The sequence below is a fragment of the Podarcis muralis genome, chromosome 1, assembly GCF_964188315.1.
Source record: "Podarcis muralis chromosome 1, rPodMur119.hap1.1, whole genome shotgun sequence".
Classification (NCBI taxonomy): domain Eukaryota; kingdom Metazoa; phylum Chordata; class Lepidosauria; order Squamata; family Lacertidae; genus Podarcis; species Podarcis muralis.
In genome coordinates, this window is record NC_135655.1 from 10,155,111 (window position 1) to 10,174,325 (window position 19,215).

The 19,215-nt window shown below is 45.6% G+C and overlaps 1 protein-coding gene across 1 annotated transcript in view; it reads right to left on the bottom strand.

The window, feature by feature from the left end:
- Positions 1-19,215, bottom strand: part of KCNH5 (potassium voltage-gated channel subfamily H member 5) — a 197,375-nt gene that overhangs the window by 27,018 nt on the left and 151,142 nt on the right. Inside the window, exon 10 of the mRNA XM_028741055.2 lies at positions 7,950-8,146. Coding sequence (XP_028596888.2) covers positions 7,950-8,146 — 197 coding nt within the window. The remainder of the gene's footprint in view (positions 1-7,949; positions 8,147-19,215) is intronic.

Sequence of the window (19,215 nt, forward strand, 5' to 3'; positions counted from 1 at the left end):
GAGATCACATTCACCCGGTGCTATACCAGCTGCACTGGCTCCCGGTGGAGTACAGGATCAGGTTTAAGGTGCTGGTTTTAACCTTTAAAGCCCTATATGGCCTAGGACCCTCGTACCTATGGGACTGCCTCTCCTGGTATGCCCCACAGAGAAACTTACGGTCTTCAAATAAAAACATCTTGAAGGTCCCAGGCCACAGAGAAGTTAGGCTGGCCTCAACTAGAGCCAGGGCTTTTTCGGCTGTGGCTCCGATCTGGTGGAACACTCTGTCACAAGAGACCAGGGCCCTGCGGGACTTGACATCTTTCCGCAGGGCCTGCAAGACAGAGCTGTACCACCAGGCCTTTGGCCAGGGCACAGCCTGACTCCCTCCCTCGGCAATCTTCGCGGAGCTCTGGCCCAATGGTTGCCAGTGGCTTGAATTAATTAATTTTATAATGAATGATTTTAGAGTGTTGTTTATGCTGTACCTTTTGTACTGTTTTATTGTTGTTAGCCGCCCTGAGCCCGGCTTCGGCTGGGGAGGGCGGGATATAAATAAAATTTATTATTATTATTATTATCAACAGATCTATCCCCGGACAATCAGTGTTGACCGTGGTCGATCACGGGACCCTCTATATTGGCGGAAGTGAAAAGCAATGCAAGGAAATTCCCCGTCCCCTTCCTCTGCCCCTGTGTTAGTCTGTAGCGTCAAATGGTATAGAAAACGAAAGCAGTCGTCAGCACTGCATCGTAATAATAATAATAATAATAATAATAATAATAATAATAATAATAATTTATTTATACCCCACCCATCTGGCTGAGTTTCCCCAGCCACTCTGGACAGCTCCCAATCAAGTGTTAAAAACAGTACAGCATTAAATATTAAAAACTTCCCTGAACAGGGCTGCCTTCAGATGTCTTTTAAAGATAGGATAGCTGCTTCTTTCCTTCACATCTGAAGGGAGGGTGTTCCACAGGGTGGGCGCCACTACCGAGAAGACCCTCTGTCTGGTTCTCTGTAACCTCGCAATGAGGGAACCGCCAGAAGGCCCTCGGCGCTGGATCTCGGTGTCCGGGCTGAACGGTGGGGGTGGAGACACTCCTTCAGGTATACAGGACCGAGGCCGTATCATTGTTTTAGGTGAGCGATTTCCCTCTCCTAAAAGAAGTCAACTTTGGCTCCCCCCCCAAAAAGAAAAACAACTCCCCCTCCCCCCCCAAAGGTCAATAACTTAAAGGTAAAGGGACCCCTGACCGTTAAGTCCCGTCACGGACGACTCTGGGGTTGCAGCGCTCATCTCGCTTTACTGTTAAATTTTTTATTTTTATTTTATTTTATTTGGACAAAGTAATAGTAATAAATGAATAAGAATAAAAATGTGCACTCCACCACCAATATCATTCCATTGTAACTATCCAACCTCCAGAAATTTCAACACCTCTTGCGATGGTTTGACCCCTTTCTGTTTTAACTGTACAAATTCTACAAACACCCTCCATATCTCCTCAAAATCATTTCTCCTGCATATTTCCTGTCTTACCTTAATGGCACATGTTTATTTTATAATTAATAGCAATATCCCACACCTCTTTATACCATTTTATATTCTGCTTGCCCCTTCCATTTCCTAAATATAATAACTTGTGCAGCTGTCAATAAATATGTGAGCAAGTCCTTCGTAGCCTGTGAACCTTCCAGCCCATCGTAAATGGATAATAATGCTACCTCTGATAGGGAAGTTTTAAATGGCTGATGTTTTATTGTGTTTTTAATATTCTGTTGAGAGCTGCCCAGAGTGGCTGGCGCAACCCAGTCAGATGGGTGGCTAATAATAATAATAATAATAATAATAATAATAATAATAATAATAATAATTTATTTATTTATACCCTGCCCATCTGGCTGGGTTTCCCCAGCCACTCTGGGTGGCTCCCAACAGAATTAAAAGCACAATAGAAGATCAAACTTTAAAAACATTCAATAATAATAACAACAACAATGATGATAATGATGATGATGATGATAATAAAAATAAAAATAGCACTGCACATGTTTCCAGTCCTTATCTCTAACAGCTGCAAGAGCAAACAACTGTTTGAGAACAAAAAGTATTGACAGTAGCAAATTGGGTCCCTGGAAAGGCCTCAAAGTCAGGCAGCTCTAGAACATGTCACTGAATCTTTCCCCCCCCCAAGATGGGCACAGTCAAACCCGAGCTGAGAAACCAGCCAGCGTTTCTGTTGTTGCTGTTCGGCAGAGTCTCTTTGCCATCGTTTGAACTAAAAAATAAAAAATGCAGTGTGTAATTTATTTTGTCATTATGTGCTCTTGCCTTGTGGAGCACGCTGCAAAAGAATCACAAGAGAAATCATACGGGAGCTAATTTGATGTTGCAGAGACACGACTACTAGAATGCAGGTGGTGAGGTGTGCTAGTTCCAAAAACAAGCTAATGGTGCTGCGTAGCGACATACGCAGCCAAAATGAGCTTGTGGAAGAACGGAGGAACCTTAGCCCTCAGAAAAAAATTGTAAAAGCCATATGATGTCTCTCTCATCTCCCCTGATTTTCCATCTCTCTAAGGGCCCAGGTCTAAGCTCAGGAAGCAGATGGTTATATGAAGGCAGACCACAGGTATACACTAATCTCCATATTGTCTGAGCAGGTCCCATGCTAGGGATCGTTAGGAAAGGGATCGTTAGGGATGGAACTGAAAATCATGGAATCTTAGAGTTGGGAGGGACCCAAGGGTCATCTAGTCCAGCCCCCTGCAATGCTGGAATAAAAAATAAAACTGCTGATATCCTAATGATGTTATGCAAATCTAAGGTGCAACCACATTTAGAATACAGTCATAGCTCTTGTTACGTTCGGTTCAGGTTATGTTCTTTCAGGTTACGTCCCATGGTAACCTGGAAGTACCAGAAAGGGTTACTTCCGGGTTTCGCCACTCGCGCATGCGCAGACATGCAAAATGACATCACGCGCATGCGCAGAAGTGACAAATAGCAACCCGCATGTGCGCAGACGTGGGTTGCGTTCCTTTCAGGTTGCGAACTGGGCTCTGGAACGGATCCTGTTTGCAACCAGAGGTACTGTGTACGGTTCTGGCTGCCTCACCTCAAAAAGGATACTGCAGAGTTGGGAAAGGGCAGGCAAAGTGACCAAGAGACTGCCCCATTAAGAAAGGTTGCAGCATTTGGGACTTTTTAGCTAAAGAGTAGGCTCCCTTGGCCTATAGAGCGAGATGAGCACGCAACCCCAGAGTCATCCGCAACTGGACCTAATGGTCAGGGGTAACTTTACCCAGTAGTGATGTATGGAAGTGAGAGCTGGACCATAAAGAAGGCTGATCGCTGAAGAATTGATGCTTTTGAATTCTGGTGCTGGAGGAGACTCTTGAGAGTCCCATGGACTGCAAGAAGATCAAACCTATCCATTCTGAAGGAAATCAGCCCTGAGTGCTCACTGGAAGGACAGATCCTGAAGCTGAGGCTCCAATACTTTGGCCACCTCATGAGAAGAGAAGACTCCATAGAATAGACCCTGATGTTGGGAATTGAGGGCACAAGTAGAAGGGGACAACAGAGGACGAGATGGTTGGGCAGTGTTCTCGGAGCTACCAGCATGAGTTTGACTAAACTGTGGGAGGCAGTGGAAGACAGGAGTGCCAGGCGTGCTCTGGTCCATGGGGTCACAAAGAGTCAGACACGACTAAACGACTAAACAACAACAACCACCTTTACCTTTACCTTTACCTAGGCATGATCAAGGTCCATAGACTCATGCATGGCATGGAGAGAGTAGACAGAGAAAAGTTTTTTTTCTCTTTCTCTCTCATAACATTGGAACTCATGGCAATCCAATGAAGCTGATTGTGAAGCTATTAGTGGTTGCTTGTTGGCCTAACTGAGGCCTTTGGTTCTTCGGGAGCCCTACTTGTAAACTTCTTGGTTTGTTTGTTTCCAGTCTAACCACTACATTGAAAATCCAAATATTGGAATTAAATGTGGCACACACGTTCAGGCTGCAAGGCTGTATTTCAAGGAGGCGGGGTGAGGTAAAATGCAAATATGCAACCTTTTGTTTGAGACATTAGAATGAAGGCGGCCTATTCAACTTCCATCACTCCCCGCCATTGGCGGTGGTGGTTGGGACTGATGGGAGCTGTAGTCCAATGACATCTGGAGAAGTCATCACCTGACTTTTTCTGACCCAGGATCCGCTCTTCTCACCCAAGCATGCCTTTGGGGACCCCTTCCTGAATCTTTTCCCATGGTGCTCCTGCTGCAACCCAGTTTGGATCAGGCCATTTGTTTATTTGTTACATTTATACCACCTTTTCCTCCCAAGAGCTCATGATTCTCCACGCCCCCATTTCAGCCTCACAACAACCCTGTCAGGTAGGGTTGGCTGAGTGGGGATTTGAACCCTGGTCTCTCAAGTCACAGTCCAGCACTCTAACCATTACAACACTACTGGTGGTACAGTCCCAGCCCATGAGCTGAAGTCCAGTGATCTAGAGGAAGTGACCCTATACTTAATGGATGGTATGGTTCTTCTGTTGGGAATCTGTATACGTGCAGCTACACACACAGAGTCAATAAGGGTTTGGCCGACAGCCAAGGCAATGTGAAGGAGTAAGTTTGCCCGGTGATACAGAGGCATGGAGACAGCTCCCTGATTGGTCAAGCTCTCTCATGGGAATAATGATTAATGGCCCATTAACTGGAATGTGTCAGTGTACAAGTTTGAGTGCAGGAGTTGTGAGTCGTGTATGAGAGAGCAAGTTAAAGATCCGTGTTCTGTTCTGTTCCTGTAAATAGTCCACTGTATATAATAAACACCTCACTACAAGTTCCTGGTTCCTGCTTCATCCATCCTGTCTGCAGCCATGTCGCCAATTGCTTCCGTGGATTCTGCGTGTACTCTGCTAGGTCTGGCTAAGGTCCTGCAACTATTCAGAAAGTTGTGAAACAGCAACAGGTTTTGCCGATATCTTCCACCTTTTTGGAATTACACCCAGTGCTCTGCAGACGTAAATTCACAGCTACCACCGATACCATCTGTGTATTAATATGGGGATTGCATTACAGCGTACTATAATATTTGGAGGGTATTTTTGTTTTGTTTTGTTTTGCCTGCTACAAACTTCTTTATCTCACGATAAAAAAGCAGAGCTACAGAGAAAAGAAAAATTCATTCCAGCCATAAAAGTGCCAGAGTTAATGCTCCATAAATCTATTCATCACAATTATGAGATTTCTTCATGCAGATAACATTTATATGACCTTCATTAATATGGTTTTAGGAACACCCACATAAAAAAAAGAACTTTCGCTCCCCCCCTCCAGCTGCATAAAAATGAAGGCATCGCTGAACCCAGTCCCAAAGGCATATCGTTAATAGCTAATTCATGTGTAGATACTGTATTATTTCCACGGAGGCTAATTGACAGGGAGATCTGCGGCTTGACTACAAAATAAACAGGAAGGCACCCTTTCTTGACACACTCTCTGTTCTTAAGGCAGCTCTGCGCCTATTCAAGGGTATAAAGAAACACATTTTCTTATACAGGGTGAGTCTTTTAAAAGAGGCCCCATGGAACATGCATACTCTGTATCCACAGGGCCTATTTTAAAGGCCTCACCCTGTCTAATAATAATAATAATACATTTTATTTATACCCCGCCCTCCCCAACCAGAGCCAAGCTCAGGGCAGCTAACACCAGTCAAATTACAGTAAATGGGGGCGGGACACCCCCCCAAAAAAACCAATTTAAGCTTAAAATGCAATTTAAAATGCAGCCTCATTTTAAAAGTAGCCCATATATCAAAACCACAAGGGGAGGGAAACATAAGGGTCAGACTGAGTCCAAACCAAAGGCCAGGCGGAACAGCTCTGTCTTGCAGGCCCTGCGGAAAGATGTCAAGTCCCGCAAGGCCCTAGTCGCTTGTGACAGAGCATTCCACCAAGTTGGGGGCAGTACTGAAAAGGCCCTGGCCCTAGTTGAGACCAATCTATCCACCTTGTGACTTGGGACCTCCAAAATGTTGTCATTTGTGGACATTAAGGTCCTCCGCGGGGCATACCAGGAGAGGCGGTCCCATAGGTATAAATATTTGGGTTGCATGATCCCCAGATAAGCTAGAGGCAAACAGCCAAAAAACCGAAGGGCTGTTTCAAACTCATTTGTGACCATTGATCTTCCTCCCCCCCATAGCATCCGGCCATGTGCATCTTTCTTATAGGAAGCCATCAGTTCTCTGCAGAGCTACCACCATGCAATGTGCTACAAGAACTGTGGTTGAGAGCACATACCTGGGCAGTAATGTGTTATTAGGTTCTGGACTGGCCCCACCCACTCGTATTATTTTCAGGATCTCCCTGGGAAAGAAGCACCTATGCAAGGTGTAATGCGTATGGGGTTGCTCGTGCGTAAGCTGCCGCCTCTCCAGGCTAAATTGCTTTGTTAAACCTTTCTGACTGGACAGCCCTTCTCTCCGTGGCTGCCTCAGTCACTGGCAGAATCCGTCAGTGGGCGTTTCTTAAACCTCTTCCAACATAAAAGTTGTTTGACGCCCAGTCTCCTCCTACTCTCACTGCGCGGAAGTCTTCTGTGCAGAGAGGGCATGGGTAGCGGAGGACCTGTGCTCTCCCCGCTGGTGTCCAGTGAAGAGTCCTGGAGCCCTCTCGCCGATTCCCCCCTCTGCCCCCCTTTATCCCTGGTGTTGCGCTGATTTGCTTCCCCCTCTACTGAGCTGGCTCTCTCCCTGCTGGGCCCTTCTCCAGCATCATTTGAGAGCCTTCCCCACGCCTCTAGCTCTGATGTCAGTTCCCTGGCACAAGGCTTCCTGGTTGTGTTGGGTTGTGTTGGGACTCTGCCTGGAATCTTAACTGTCTTTAAAGTCCCCCCCCCCCCCCTTATTACCTTGTACTTGATTGTAACACAGTATGCATTGATGACATGATTAAATAAAAAAGCAAATAAAATCTTTAAAAACAAGCAAGCAAAAAACAAAGCAAAACAAAAACCCAACTGTCTTCCAAGTTAATTTGCTCCTTGACTATTGTCAAGGAGGCAGTCCTTATTTATTTTGGATAACTCATTCTGCAGTTGTTAATCATCATGAGCTCTAAAAACAATAGAAGCTACTAAAGATCTAGATATTCTATCCTGGGCAGGATAGCTTCTGGGGTGTTTAGACATTGCCACACACTTGCAGCTCTATCTTTGTCATCCTAAGGACTAGAAACTTGCTTTAAAAGTAGTAGTCGTAGAAACTATGATACTTAGGATGCTGTGTCTAATACAAAATCATCCTCTGTGACATGATTATGGGATTGCAGGCTGTCGAATCTTAGTGCCTTCACCAAATTACAACTCAGAGGACCATTCTGCATCATGCTCTCAGGACACATTTTATTAAAAATTCTTGAAATATCAGAAATCTGCTCCAGAGTAACATTCATTGGGGCTGCCTCTGTTTTATGGAATAGCTTCTCCATTGAGTTAGGAGACACATTCACGATTTGTGCTTTCCAGAAACAATTGAAGACATCCCCCCCCAACACATTTTCTCCTGCTAGGTGAAAATATATGTGCCTTAAGCAGTGGCGTAGCATGGGGGTGCAGGGGGGGGGGCCAGCCGCACCGGGCGCAACATCTGGGGGGCGCTCGCTCGCACTCGCAGCTCTAGTGGAAGAGACTCGAGTGCTAAAATCCATGGGTTAGGGGGCGCAAATTACTAGCCTGGCCCCGGGTTCTGACAACCCACGCTACACCACTGGCCTTAAGTGTTCATTTTGCATTGCTGTTAAACCTATCTTGACTGTGTGTTGCATTCGTGTTTTCAATAGTATTCTTAGCTGTCTTACCATAGGTTTGCAAATTTCCTTGAGACACATGTGATCCGTAAATGAATGCCTAACCATCAAAATCAAAACGACGATATCTTACCCGTTTCCTCAGGTTGCAGGTGAGTGTGAGATTCCTGGAGAAGGAGTTTGCAAAAGCTGTATAAAAGTCCAGGACTTTCAGCAAGGCTTCCCGCTTGATAATGTGCAAATCGCAGTAGGTCAGGGCCCGCACATTGGCGCAGGCGTGGGCCAGAGTGGTCTCCTTCCAGAAGATGTCCCCAAACACATCACCTTTACCTGGGAAAGCAGCAGGGAAAGTTCAGTTAAAACATGCCTGGTGTCAGAGCCCCACAGAGCTGTTGGAATCGGGTTTGGACTGGCAGGATCGGTCAGAAGAAGAGGAAGAAATAAAGGGTTGAAGGTGAGAACCTGGGTTCAGGAGGGGGGTCTCCCCTTTGCACCCTGATTTTAGCCACTTTGGAAGGGGGAGCAGAGGCACTTTTACAACACCTCTGCAGAGCGGAGCGGGACAGTTGTGACTTCGACATTATTATTATTATTATTATTATTATTATTATTATTATTACCCACCCAGTGTAAGGTAGTCTCTATGGGAATATACTGTATTTAATTATGGGGTATCAGGGTTTTTATGGGGCTAACCAGGCTGGGATTGCTGGGATAGCAGGCTTGTTGGTTTTTGAATGTCTGATGTAGATTTTTTCAATTTTGTTCTGTATGAGACAATGACAATAAAGATTATCGTATCGTATCTGGCTGGGCTTTCCCAGCCACTCTGGCCGGCTCCCAACAGGAGATTAAAAATACATTAAAACATCAGTCATTTAAAAACTTCCCTATACAGGGCTGACTTCAGATGTCTTCTAAACATCAGATAGCTGTTTATTTCTTTGACATCTGATGGGAGGGCGTTCCACAGGGCAGGAGCCACTACTGAGAAGGCCCTCTGCCTGGTTCCCTGTAACTTCGCTTCTTGCAGTGAGGGAACCGCCAGAAGGCTCTCGGCGCTGGACCTCAGTGTCCAGGTTGAACAATGGGGGTGGAGATGCTCCTTCAGGTATACTGGGCCGAGGCCCAGGGTTAAGAAAGCATTTGCATTAATCCAGAGATCCTGGCATATATTGGACCTGACACATCCACAGCTATTCTAAAGATACATAGAATGCACACAGCCCTGAAAATAAATATTTATGGGAGCTTCTTGCAGGAACCAGAATAGGTTTCACCTCATTTAATTCACCAACTGCTACATTAAAAATAGCCACTGTTCCAAAGTTGTGCGGAGTGGCAAACTGCAGAGAAGGCATCTGTTATATTCCCACCCTCCCTTTAATTAGGCGCCTGCCAAAGGGGAAATGATGGGTCCTCATTTGTACGCAAGGGAAACCGAGGCAAGAAAAAGCACCGCCGTACCAGGGAAGAGACACGGCGCAAGAAGATTGGAAAAAATTTAAAGAGTATTTAAAGAAACATTGTAAAATTAATGAAAGTTAGAATGACGTTGGATTATAAAATAAGGGGTTAATAGCGGCAAGGGATAATTTAAAGAATATAAATAATATTAAAATTATGTTAAAAGTAAGGGAAGGATTTGTTGATAATCTAATCAGAAATTAGAATACAGAAAGGGAAGGTATGAGGAAGTCGGGAAAGTAAGTTATAAGGAAGTAAAAATTGAATCTATACGTGTTTTATGCTTGTGTTTTTTTTCTATTATGTCTTTTTTGTTTTTCTTTGTTTGTTATTGTGTTTGGTTGGTTTGTTAAAACTTTAATAAAAATTTATTTAAAAAAAAGAAAAAGAAAAAGCACCGCAGTGCCACGGCTTTTGGTTTCGGTGTTAAAACCTACAACATCCTGAAGAAAGGGACGCTACGACAGGGTTCTCCTCCCCTGGGTCACGCAAGGGAAGAATCTGGATTCAAAGAACATTCTGTCTCGTGGGGGTTTTAGCGCTACAGGGAAACGTATCTGGAAGCCTAGGGCAAAATCTAGGCTATGCAAGGACACTCCTCACTCAACTGCAAGCCACATCCATTCCCGGCTCCTTTTTCCTTGCACACGAAAATAAGAACTTCAGAAGAGATGCTGGACCAGGTCAATGGTCCAACTAGTCCAGCATCTTGTTCTTACAGTAGTCAACTAGATGCCTGTGGGGAAACCCAGCTGGATGGGCGGGGTGTAAATAATAAATTATTATCATATTATTATTATCATTTAGTCCAACCCCCAGCAGTGCAGGGTGCTTCCAAGCCCTGTTTGAAGGTGCCTGAGATTATCCCTGGCACATCCAGCCTTCAGCATTGAACTAGCTAACATGATACGGGTGGTAGAGTACTTTGCTGTTCATTCCCAGCAACAGAATACCAGGGTTCATGAATCTAAATCAATCTGCATTCGTTTGGGTTCTTTAAATTTGTTTGTGGGCTTTTCAGCTACTGCTGATATAATACATTTTATAGGAACATTCTAGATGGATCTTTTTGAAAGGATTTAATAGCTTTTTGGTGGGGGGAGGGGGAGGGGAGGAACACAGGGAATTGGGAATAAAATAATCCCACTAATGATTTTTTAGATAACAACATGGCAGAAAGTCAATGTCTGTCTTGCTGAGTGCGCTGCTAATGGATGGCTTACATGGTGTACTGCTTTAACATTTATTTATTTATGGTAGTTAAAATTATTCTCCCGTTGGTTAAGTGCTCTTCTTGCTCATAACCGCGGCGTAACGAAACCTGCTAAAATGTCCTTCTTTGCACGGTGTGCTGTTTCAAGATGTACTTGCTCAGTAGTTGAATGTTTTTCTTTAGAAATCCGGAATAACAAAGCTTACTAAAAGGTGAGGCCACTTATTTGCAAGTAACTCCTGTTTTCTACATCAGTCTAGAAACTCTCTCTCTCTCTCTCTGTGTGTGTGTGTGTGTGTGTGTGTGTGTGTGTGTGTGTAGAGTTAAATAACAGAAAATTGATTATAAGAAACCAAGTTTGTAAACAGCCACTTGCCTACTACTCACCCATGGTGGGGAAAAATTGGTTCCAGGTGATCAACAGAGAAGTTTCTTTAACTCAGATAAGCATCTTCACCAATAACTTACACTGGTATGATTCTGCTAAGCAACTTTTGTAAGCCTTCATTCATGTCCTGCATTCCTTTGATCGTTGAGCCTACGGTGCTCTATAGAAGGCACTTCCCGGACCCAAACTTACTTAGTTTAGGCAAGGTGCCTTCAAAACATACTTTGGGACGACACCTGTTAGCCATCTAGCCCAGGTATGAGGAACCTGTAACCCTCCAGATGTTGATCTCACCATCCCTGACCGGTGACCATGCTGGAACAGAGTAATGGGAGTTGGGAATCCAAATGCACATGGAGGGACACAGGTTCCTCATCCCTAAAACAGGACTCCCTATATTTAAGGAAATAACAGGATCCAAATTAAAAAGGGGACGTGACCAAAGGCCAAAGAAGGAGATAAAGGTAAAGGGTAAAGGGACCCCTGACCATTAGGTCCAGTCATGGCCGACTCTGGGGTTGCGGCACTCATCTTGCTTTATTGGCCGAGGGAACCGGCGTACAACTTCCGGGTCATGTGGCCAGCATGACTAAGCTGCTTCTGGCGAACCAGAGCAGTGCACGGAAACGCCGTTTACCTTCCCGCTGGAGTGGTACCTATTTATCTACTTGCACTTTGACGTGCTTTCGAACTGCTAGGTTGGCAGGAGCAGGGACCGAGCAACGGGAGCTCACACCGTCGTGGGGATTCGAACCACCGACCTTCTGATCGGCAAGTCCTAGACTCTGTGGTTTAACCCACAGCGCCACCCGCGTCCCTTTAAAGAAGATGGGTCTGCATAAAAACACAGTTATGGAATGTACATAGATCTCCTGCCACCTTTTCTTGCAAAAAAATGGGGTGGGCATTAGCTTCATGGTTAGCTTCACCAGATATCATCCAAGCGTCTAGACAGGTTTATTTATGCAGAAGTCACAGAGCTATTTGATTTCAATAACGTTCTGGCATCTTTTAAGCAACGCAGGATCAAAACATCTGCCTGGCTGTTAGAACCTTGTACGTATGTCAGAAGAACATCCTTGCCAAAGCAGTAGGGTCCCGAGGGATGGGATGGTAGCATTGTATGATCTTGTGTTCAAGGAACATCTGAGTAAGCAGTTCAAAGCCCTCTTCTGAACTCGCCATCTTTCAACTACTTTTGGAGAAAGGTAGACTGGTTCGACTACACTATCATATTCTAGGCATACTGTGACCTAAAAAAACCCCCCAACCCTCTGAAAACATCACTTTGCACAAAGGTAACCCAGACCTGAATTTTGTAAGTTAACAATAAAAGAAATGTCTTACGCTCTGCTGGTATTGTCTGTTCTGGATGGTAGTGGCTCTCGAAGGTCCCAGGGGAGCCACTTTCCCCAGCTCTGCCAGCTAAGATTGTTTTGCATCAATGCGCGAGGGATTGAATCTGGGATTTTCTGCCAACAAAGCATGTGCTATGGCCCCCCCCCTCCAAGCCACATCGGTTCACTGAACTAGTTACAAAATTGCCAAACTACACCTGAAAGTAGTTCCCATAATTCCTGGGTGAACTAAAGGTGAATTAAGTTCATTTGGAGCAGAACTTTGAGTTATTTCTAGTTCATCTTCATTCCCTGTTTCCAAAGCAGGAGGACGCTTAGCTTTCATTTTCATTTTTTATATTTAGAAAAAGTCAATGGCACACCTATAAAGAAAGTTAGCAAACAAAATGTGGAGGCTATATTCTACGGTTTATTAGGCAGATATGGAAGCGCTGCTGTTGCTAAAATTGCTTAGTAATTTAATCACTGTTGCTAGGCAATCAGAAAGAAGGAGTGTGAGTTATATCCTGTATCTTCCCTGGAAGAAATTCTCTTCCAACTGGAACAGCTTTGGAAGTACAGTGGTACCTCAGGTTACATACCCTTCAGGTTACATACACTTCAGGTTACAGACTCCACTAACCCAGAAATAGTACCTTGGGTTAATAACTTTGCTTCAGGATGAGAACAGAAATCGTGCTCCAGTGGCGTGGCGGTAGCGGGAGGCCCCATGAGCTAAAGTGGTGCGTCAGGTTAAGAACAGTTTCAGGTTAAGAATGGACCTCCAGAATGAATTAAGTACGTAACCAGAGGTACCATTGTAAAAATATAGGAAGAACGTGGTTCCCTTATTTACTTTTGGATCCTACCCTTTAGCAATAAATTTGTAAAATTCAAATGCTGGGTACAGGGGATGATGCATGACCTTTTAATGAACTAAAAAGTTCATCTAAATGAATTTTAACTAATCTGGTTCATTTTGGGAAAGGACAAAGTGGAAGTGGAACTAGTTCCTTTTTGGACAGGATGAACAAGACTTAGAACAGGTTCCTTTTTCAAATGAACTTTCCAAAGTATTGTACCCTACTCATTTGGTGTCAGTCATGACTAACAATGCAAATAGTTGTGGGTAGAGGACAGGGATTGGTCTACTGTCTGCTGTTATTGCAAGGTGGCAAACTCCAGACGGGGAGTCATGCTGAGTCTGCTGTAGCAAATGCAACAAGGAGATTTTGTGGCACTTGTTATCTCCCATCCCTCAGCATTCAGAATTTTACAAGCTGCTTTGCTATAGGACAAGGTCCAAAAGTAAATCAGCTGAGGAGACCCACAGAAATTGTCTGTGCTGTGAAGTTTCTGTCCAGTTGCTGCTCCCTTTCCTTTTGAATGTCATTTGAGATTAAAATTGTATCCAGCTCCCATCAGCCCAGCCAGCCTGGCCAATGGTTATGGATGATGTGAGGTGTAGTCCAACAGCATCTGGAGGACCATGGGTTCCTTATCCCTGATCCAAATATCTATGAAGGACAGCAGTAGAGTACGTTTCTTCCAGGAAGCCAACCTTAACATTTTTCCAAACCCTAGACCAGCCTTTCCCAACCTGCAGCTCTCCAGACATTTCGGACTACAACTCCCATCATCCCTGGCCATTGGCCATGCTAGCTGAAGCTGAAGGGAGTTGCAGTTGAAGACATCTGGAGGGGCATCCAGGTGAAAAAGGATGCCCTAAACATGACCAAATCCATCACAAGCTAAGAAAGAAAGCAATGACAGCAATGACAAACCTAGACAGCATCTTAAAAAGCAGAGACATCACCTTGCCAACAAAGGTCCATTTAGTACAAGCTATGGTTTTCCCAGTAGTGATGTATGGAAGTGAGAGCTGGACCATAAAGAAGGCTGATCACCGAAGAATTGATGCTTTTGAATTATGGTGCAGGAGGAGACTCTTGAGAGTCCCATGGACTGCAAGAAGATCAAACCTCTCCATTCTGAAGGAAATCAGCCCTGAGTGCTCACTGGAAGGACAGATTGTGAAGCTGAGGCTCCAGTACTTTGGCCACCTCATGAGAAGAGAAGACTCCCTGGAGAAGACACTGATGCTGGGAAAGATGGAGGGCACAAGGAGAAGGGGACGGCAGAGGACGAGATGGTTGGACAGTGTTCTCGAAGCTACAAGCATGAGTTTGACCAAACTGCGGGAGGCAGTGGAAGACAGAAGTGCCTGGCGTGCTCTGGTCCATGGGGTCACGAAGAGACGGACATGACTAAACGACTAAACAACAACAAGAAAGAAAGATGGAACGAAGCTGTTTTGTGCAGCAAAGTGAGTTCTAAACTCCCGTAGCAGGAGAAGGAACACAGCAAGGACACCAGCATATATTACTTGATGTTATTGCAGGCTGCCCCCCCCCCCAAATGCTTGCTGAGCTGGTGATTAACTGCCTTGTCGTTTATTATGAAGTTGGTCAGGTCCAGCAGATACAAGGTTGCATTTGGTCCTGCTTTCAAGCACAGCAATATGTTTTCCTCATTCAAAGTTCTCCGGGGGTTTTTGAGTTGTTTGTGTGTGTTTTTCAAGCTGAAGATTAATGAAGGAAAAGGATGGGACAGATTTATGAATGAACACATCTGAGATAGCCATGGGCTAGGAACAGGTTGATCTGTCCATACCTAGTTGCAGGTAGGGCTGTAAAAGGCTCCTCTCTCAAAGTGTGAAGAGCTGCTTGGCATTATTGTAGACCAGTGGGCAGCCAAAATAAAGGTAAAGGTAAAGGTACCCCTGCCTGTATGGGCCAGTCTTGCCAGACTCTAGGGTTGTGCGCTCATCTCACTCTATAGGCAGGGAGCCAGTGCTGTCCACAGACACTTCCGGGTCACATGGCCAGCATGACAAGCTGCATCTGGCGAGCCAGCGCAGCACACGGAACACCGTTTACCTTCCCGCTAGTAAGCGGTCCCTATTTATCTACTTGCACCCGAGGGTGCTTTCGAACTGCTAGGTTGGCAGGCGCTGGGACCGAACGACAGGAGCGCACCTCGCCGCGGGGATTCGAACCGCCGACCATGCGATCGGCAAGCCCTAGGTGCTGAGGCTTTAACCCACAGCGCCACCTGCGTCCCCTGGGCAGCCAAAATAGTGCCCTCCAAATGTTGATGAACTCCCATCATCCCTGATCTTTGGCCATGTTGGCTTGGGCTGATAGGAATTGGAGGGTACCATGTTGGCTACCCCAGCACAAGCAAGACTGCTAGGTGGACCAATTGTTCAGCTTCCTATCATTTGGCACCTTCATCTGAACAATAGTTGTGATTCCTGTATTGCATGGGGTTGGACTAGTTGACCCTTCCAACTATACAGTTCTATGTTTTAATGTATTTTTAATCTTTTGTTGGAAGCTGCCCAGAGTGGCTGGGGAAACCCAGCCAGATGGATGAGGTATGTATAAAAATAAATAAATAATGATTTATGGCAACATACTCCCTTTGAGTACTCCGTTTTCATGACTGACACAAACACCACAACCCACCCTGATGTCATCCAGATTTTGGATTCCTACTCCCATCATCTCTGACCACTGGCTGACTGAATTGTAGTTCTAAGCATCTCAAGGAACCCAGGTTGAGAAAGGCTAGTATAGACAATATGAATTAGATGAGGGTGAAGATCTTGAGGAATCATAAAATCACAGAGTTGGAAGGGTTCCCCAGGCTCATTTATTCCAACCCCCTGCAATGCAGGAATCTCAGCTAAAGCATCCATGACAGATGGCCATCCAACCTCTGCTTAATAACCTCCAAGGAACCTCCCAAGGAACCTCCACAACCTCCCAAGGGAGACCGTCCCACTGTCGAACAGCTCTTACTGTCAGAAAGTTCTTCCTGATGTTCAGTCGGAATCTCCTTTCTTGTAACTTGAAGCTACCGGTTTGGGTCCTACCCTCCAGAGCAGGAAAAAACAAGCTTGCTGCAATTTCCATGTGACAACCTTTTAGATATCTGAAGATGACTATCCTGTCTCCTCTCAGTTTCCTCTTTCCCAGGCTAAACATACCCAGCTTCTTTAACCATTCCTCATAAGGGTCTCCAGACATTAATGGATTTGAAGTCTCATCAGCCCTAGCTGCCATGGTCAATGGCCAGGGATGATGGAACTCGTCGTCGAACAACCAGCATCTGGGTAGCAACAGGTTCCATATCCCTGCTTTACAGGAAAAGTCACAGATTCTTTACTGGAAGACATAGGTTCCACTTAAACTGCCTCACAGCTAAATCTGGTGCCATAGATATTAGACCAGCAGTCATTTAACGAGGAAGATACAGCATTCTTGGGGAAATAAAATGTTGACGAAGGAATCTTAATGGCACATCAGTTAGCTGTCATTAAAGAAGACTTAGCTCTGTGGGACTCGTTGTGAATTATTTACTTCTTATGCTCATTTCTGCAGGGCTTGTTGCCAAAGCAGTTGCCACTTTAGGTACAGAAAACTCGCTCAATGTTACCCCATAAAACAAATGAAACAAAACATAGTTAAGCCTCGCACTCAAATCCAGTTTTTCAAGAAGAGAGATGAGAGGACCAGCAGCACATCTCCAAGTTGTTATCCCCATAGCCAATTTGGCATCTGGGCCCCTCCCCCAGCTTCGCAATTAATGGCCCCAATTCTCTCTCCCACCTTTCCTTGTCTTTATACTTTCCTGGGCAACCAGCTGGGAGCTACTGACAGCATCCTCACAGCTGCCTGCCCTCTGCCCCAATCTACAATTCTAGGATTCATTTGGGGGACACCATGACTGCTTAAAGTGGTGTAGGAGTGCTTTAAATGTCTAGTGCAGATGGGCCTCAGTGTCATTGGGGCCAAATCTGGCTACATAGCATTGTGATGACATCACATTCACTTCAGCATCCCTGCTTGCTTGGGATCATATTTTTTAGGAAAGAAAAAGAAGCCCTAAACCAGCAGGGGCAAGAAGACACAGCCAATAAGGGAAAAAAATGTCACTGAATGAGACTGGGGGGGGGGGGGATCAACATTATTAAGGGCTTTTTCCCAAGAAAAAACCATGCATATACAGTGGTACCTTGGGTTAAGAACTTAATTCGTTTTTAGAGGTCTGTTCTTAACCTGAAACTGTTCTTAACCTGAAGCACCACTTTAGCTAATGGGGCCTCCCACTGCTGCCACATGATTTCTGTTCTCATCCTGAAGCAAAGTTCTTAACCCGAGGTACTATTTCTGGGTTAGCGGAGTCTGTAACCTGAGGTACCACTGTAATGTAGTGAGGGTAAATGTAAAGGGACCCCTAACCATTAGGTCCAGTCGTGGACGACTCTGGGGTTGCGGCGCTCATCTCGCTTTATTGGCCGAGGGAGCCGGCGTACAGCTTCCGGGTCATGTGGCCAGCATGACTAAGCCGCTTCTGGCGAACCAGAGCAGTGCATGGAAATGCTGGTTACCTTCCCACCAAAGTGGTACCTATTTATCTACTTGCACTTGATGTGCTTTTGAACCGCTAGGCTGGCAGGAGCAGGGACCGAGCAACGGGAGCTCACTCCGTTGCGGGGATTTGATCAGCAAGTCCTAGGCTCTGTGGTTTAACCCACAGTGTCACCCGGGTCCCTATGTAGCGAGGATAGAGAGTGACTAATTTCAGTGTTGGAAAGCCTTAAAATTCCACTTGCGAACTAATGCATGCTCTTCTTGCCTTCTGCTTGCTCAATGTGGGGCAGATCCATGGAAGGCAGAGAGAACGGTTTTCTCTGCCATCGCATGCATGGTAGCTATCAGGAGGGAAGGCTTTTGCATATTCATCTGGCATAGTTTCCCTTCCACACTTGCAAAAGAAAAAAAGAAGAAAAAAAAGAAAGAAAATGCCACCTTTTTCTGTGTTGTTTGGAGGAAAACGGGCACGATTAATCACAGCTTGCTTCTGCTAAATGGTCTGCCAAAGCACATGAGGAAAATGCCTTAGTCAGACTCTCCCCGTTCAATTCCCTCTGAGCGAGATTTATATCTCCTCTCGGCTTCTACGTTGCACCATAAACGTAACTAATGCCCAGAACGGCTTGCCCGTGACAACGGGAAAAAAGAATGAAAGGCACTTACAGTAATTAAAGCTGCGTTCCTTGAACTCGGGGCTGGCCCAAATCCTCCAAGTAACTCAAGGCATGCAGTGCATACTGAGTTTGCAAAATGCAAGAGAGCAGCAGCAGCAGCAAAAAGAGAGAGCTACTGCTATTTTTGCGGGACGCAGGTGGCGCTGTGGGTAAAAGCCTCAGCGCCTAGGGCTTGCCGATCGAAAGGTCAGCGGTTCGAATCCCCACGGCGGGGTGCGCTCCCGTTGTTCGGTCCCAGCGCCTGCCAACCTAGCAGTTCGAAAGCACCCCCGGGTGCAAGTAGATAAATAGGGACCGCTTACTAGCAGGAAGGTAAACGGCGTTTCCGTGTGCGGCTCTGGCTTGCCAGAGCAGCGATGTCATGCTGGCCACGTGACCCGGAAGTGTCTTTGGACAGCGCTGGCCCCCGGCCTCTTGAGTGAGATGGGAGCACAACCCTAGAGTCTGTCAAGACTGGCCCGTACGGGCAGGGGTACCTTTACCTTTACCTTACTGCTATTCTAGGCTGCGTCAACAGCAGTATAGTATCCAGATCAAGGGAAGTCCAGTGGTAACTCGGGTTACATACGCTTCACGTTACAGACTCTGGAAATAGTACCTCAGGTTAAGAACTTTGCTTCAGGATGAGAACAGAAATCGTGCGGTGGCAGCAGGAGGCCCCATTAGCTAAAGTGGTGCTTCAGGCTAAGAACAGTTTCAGGTTGAGAACGGACCTTTGGAACGAATTAAGTACTTAACCCGAGGTACCACTGTACTTAATTTGTTCCGGAGGTCCGTACTTAATCTGAAACTGTTCTTAACCTGAAGCAGCACTTTAGCTAATGGGGCCTCCTGCTGCCACTGTACCGCTGGAGCACAATTTCGGTTCTCACCCTG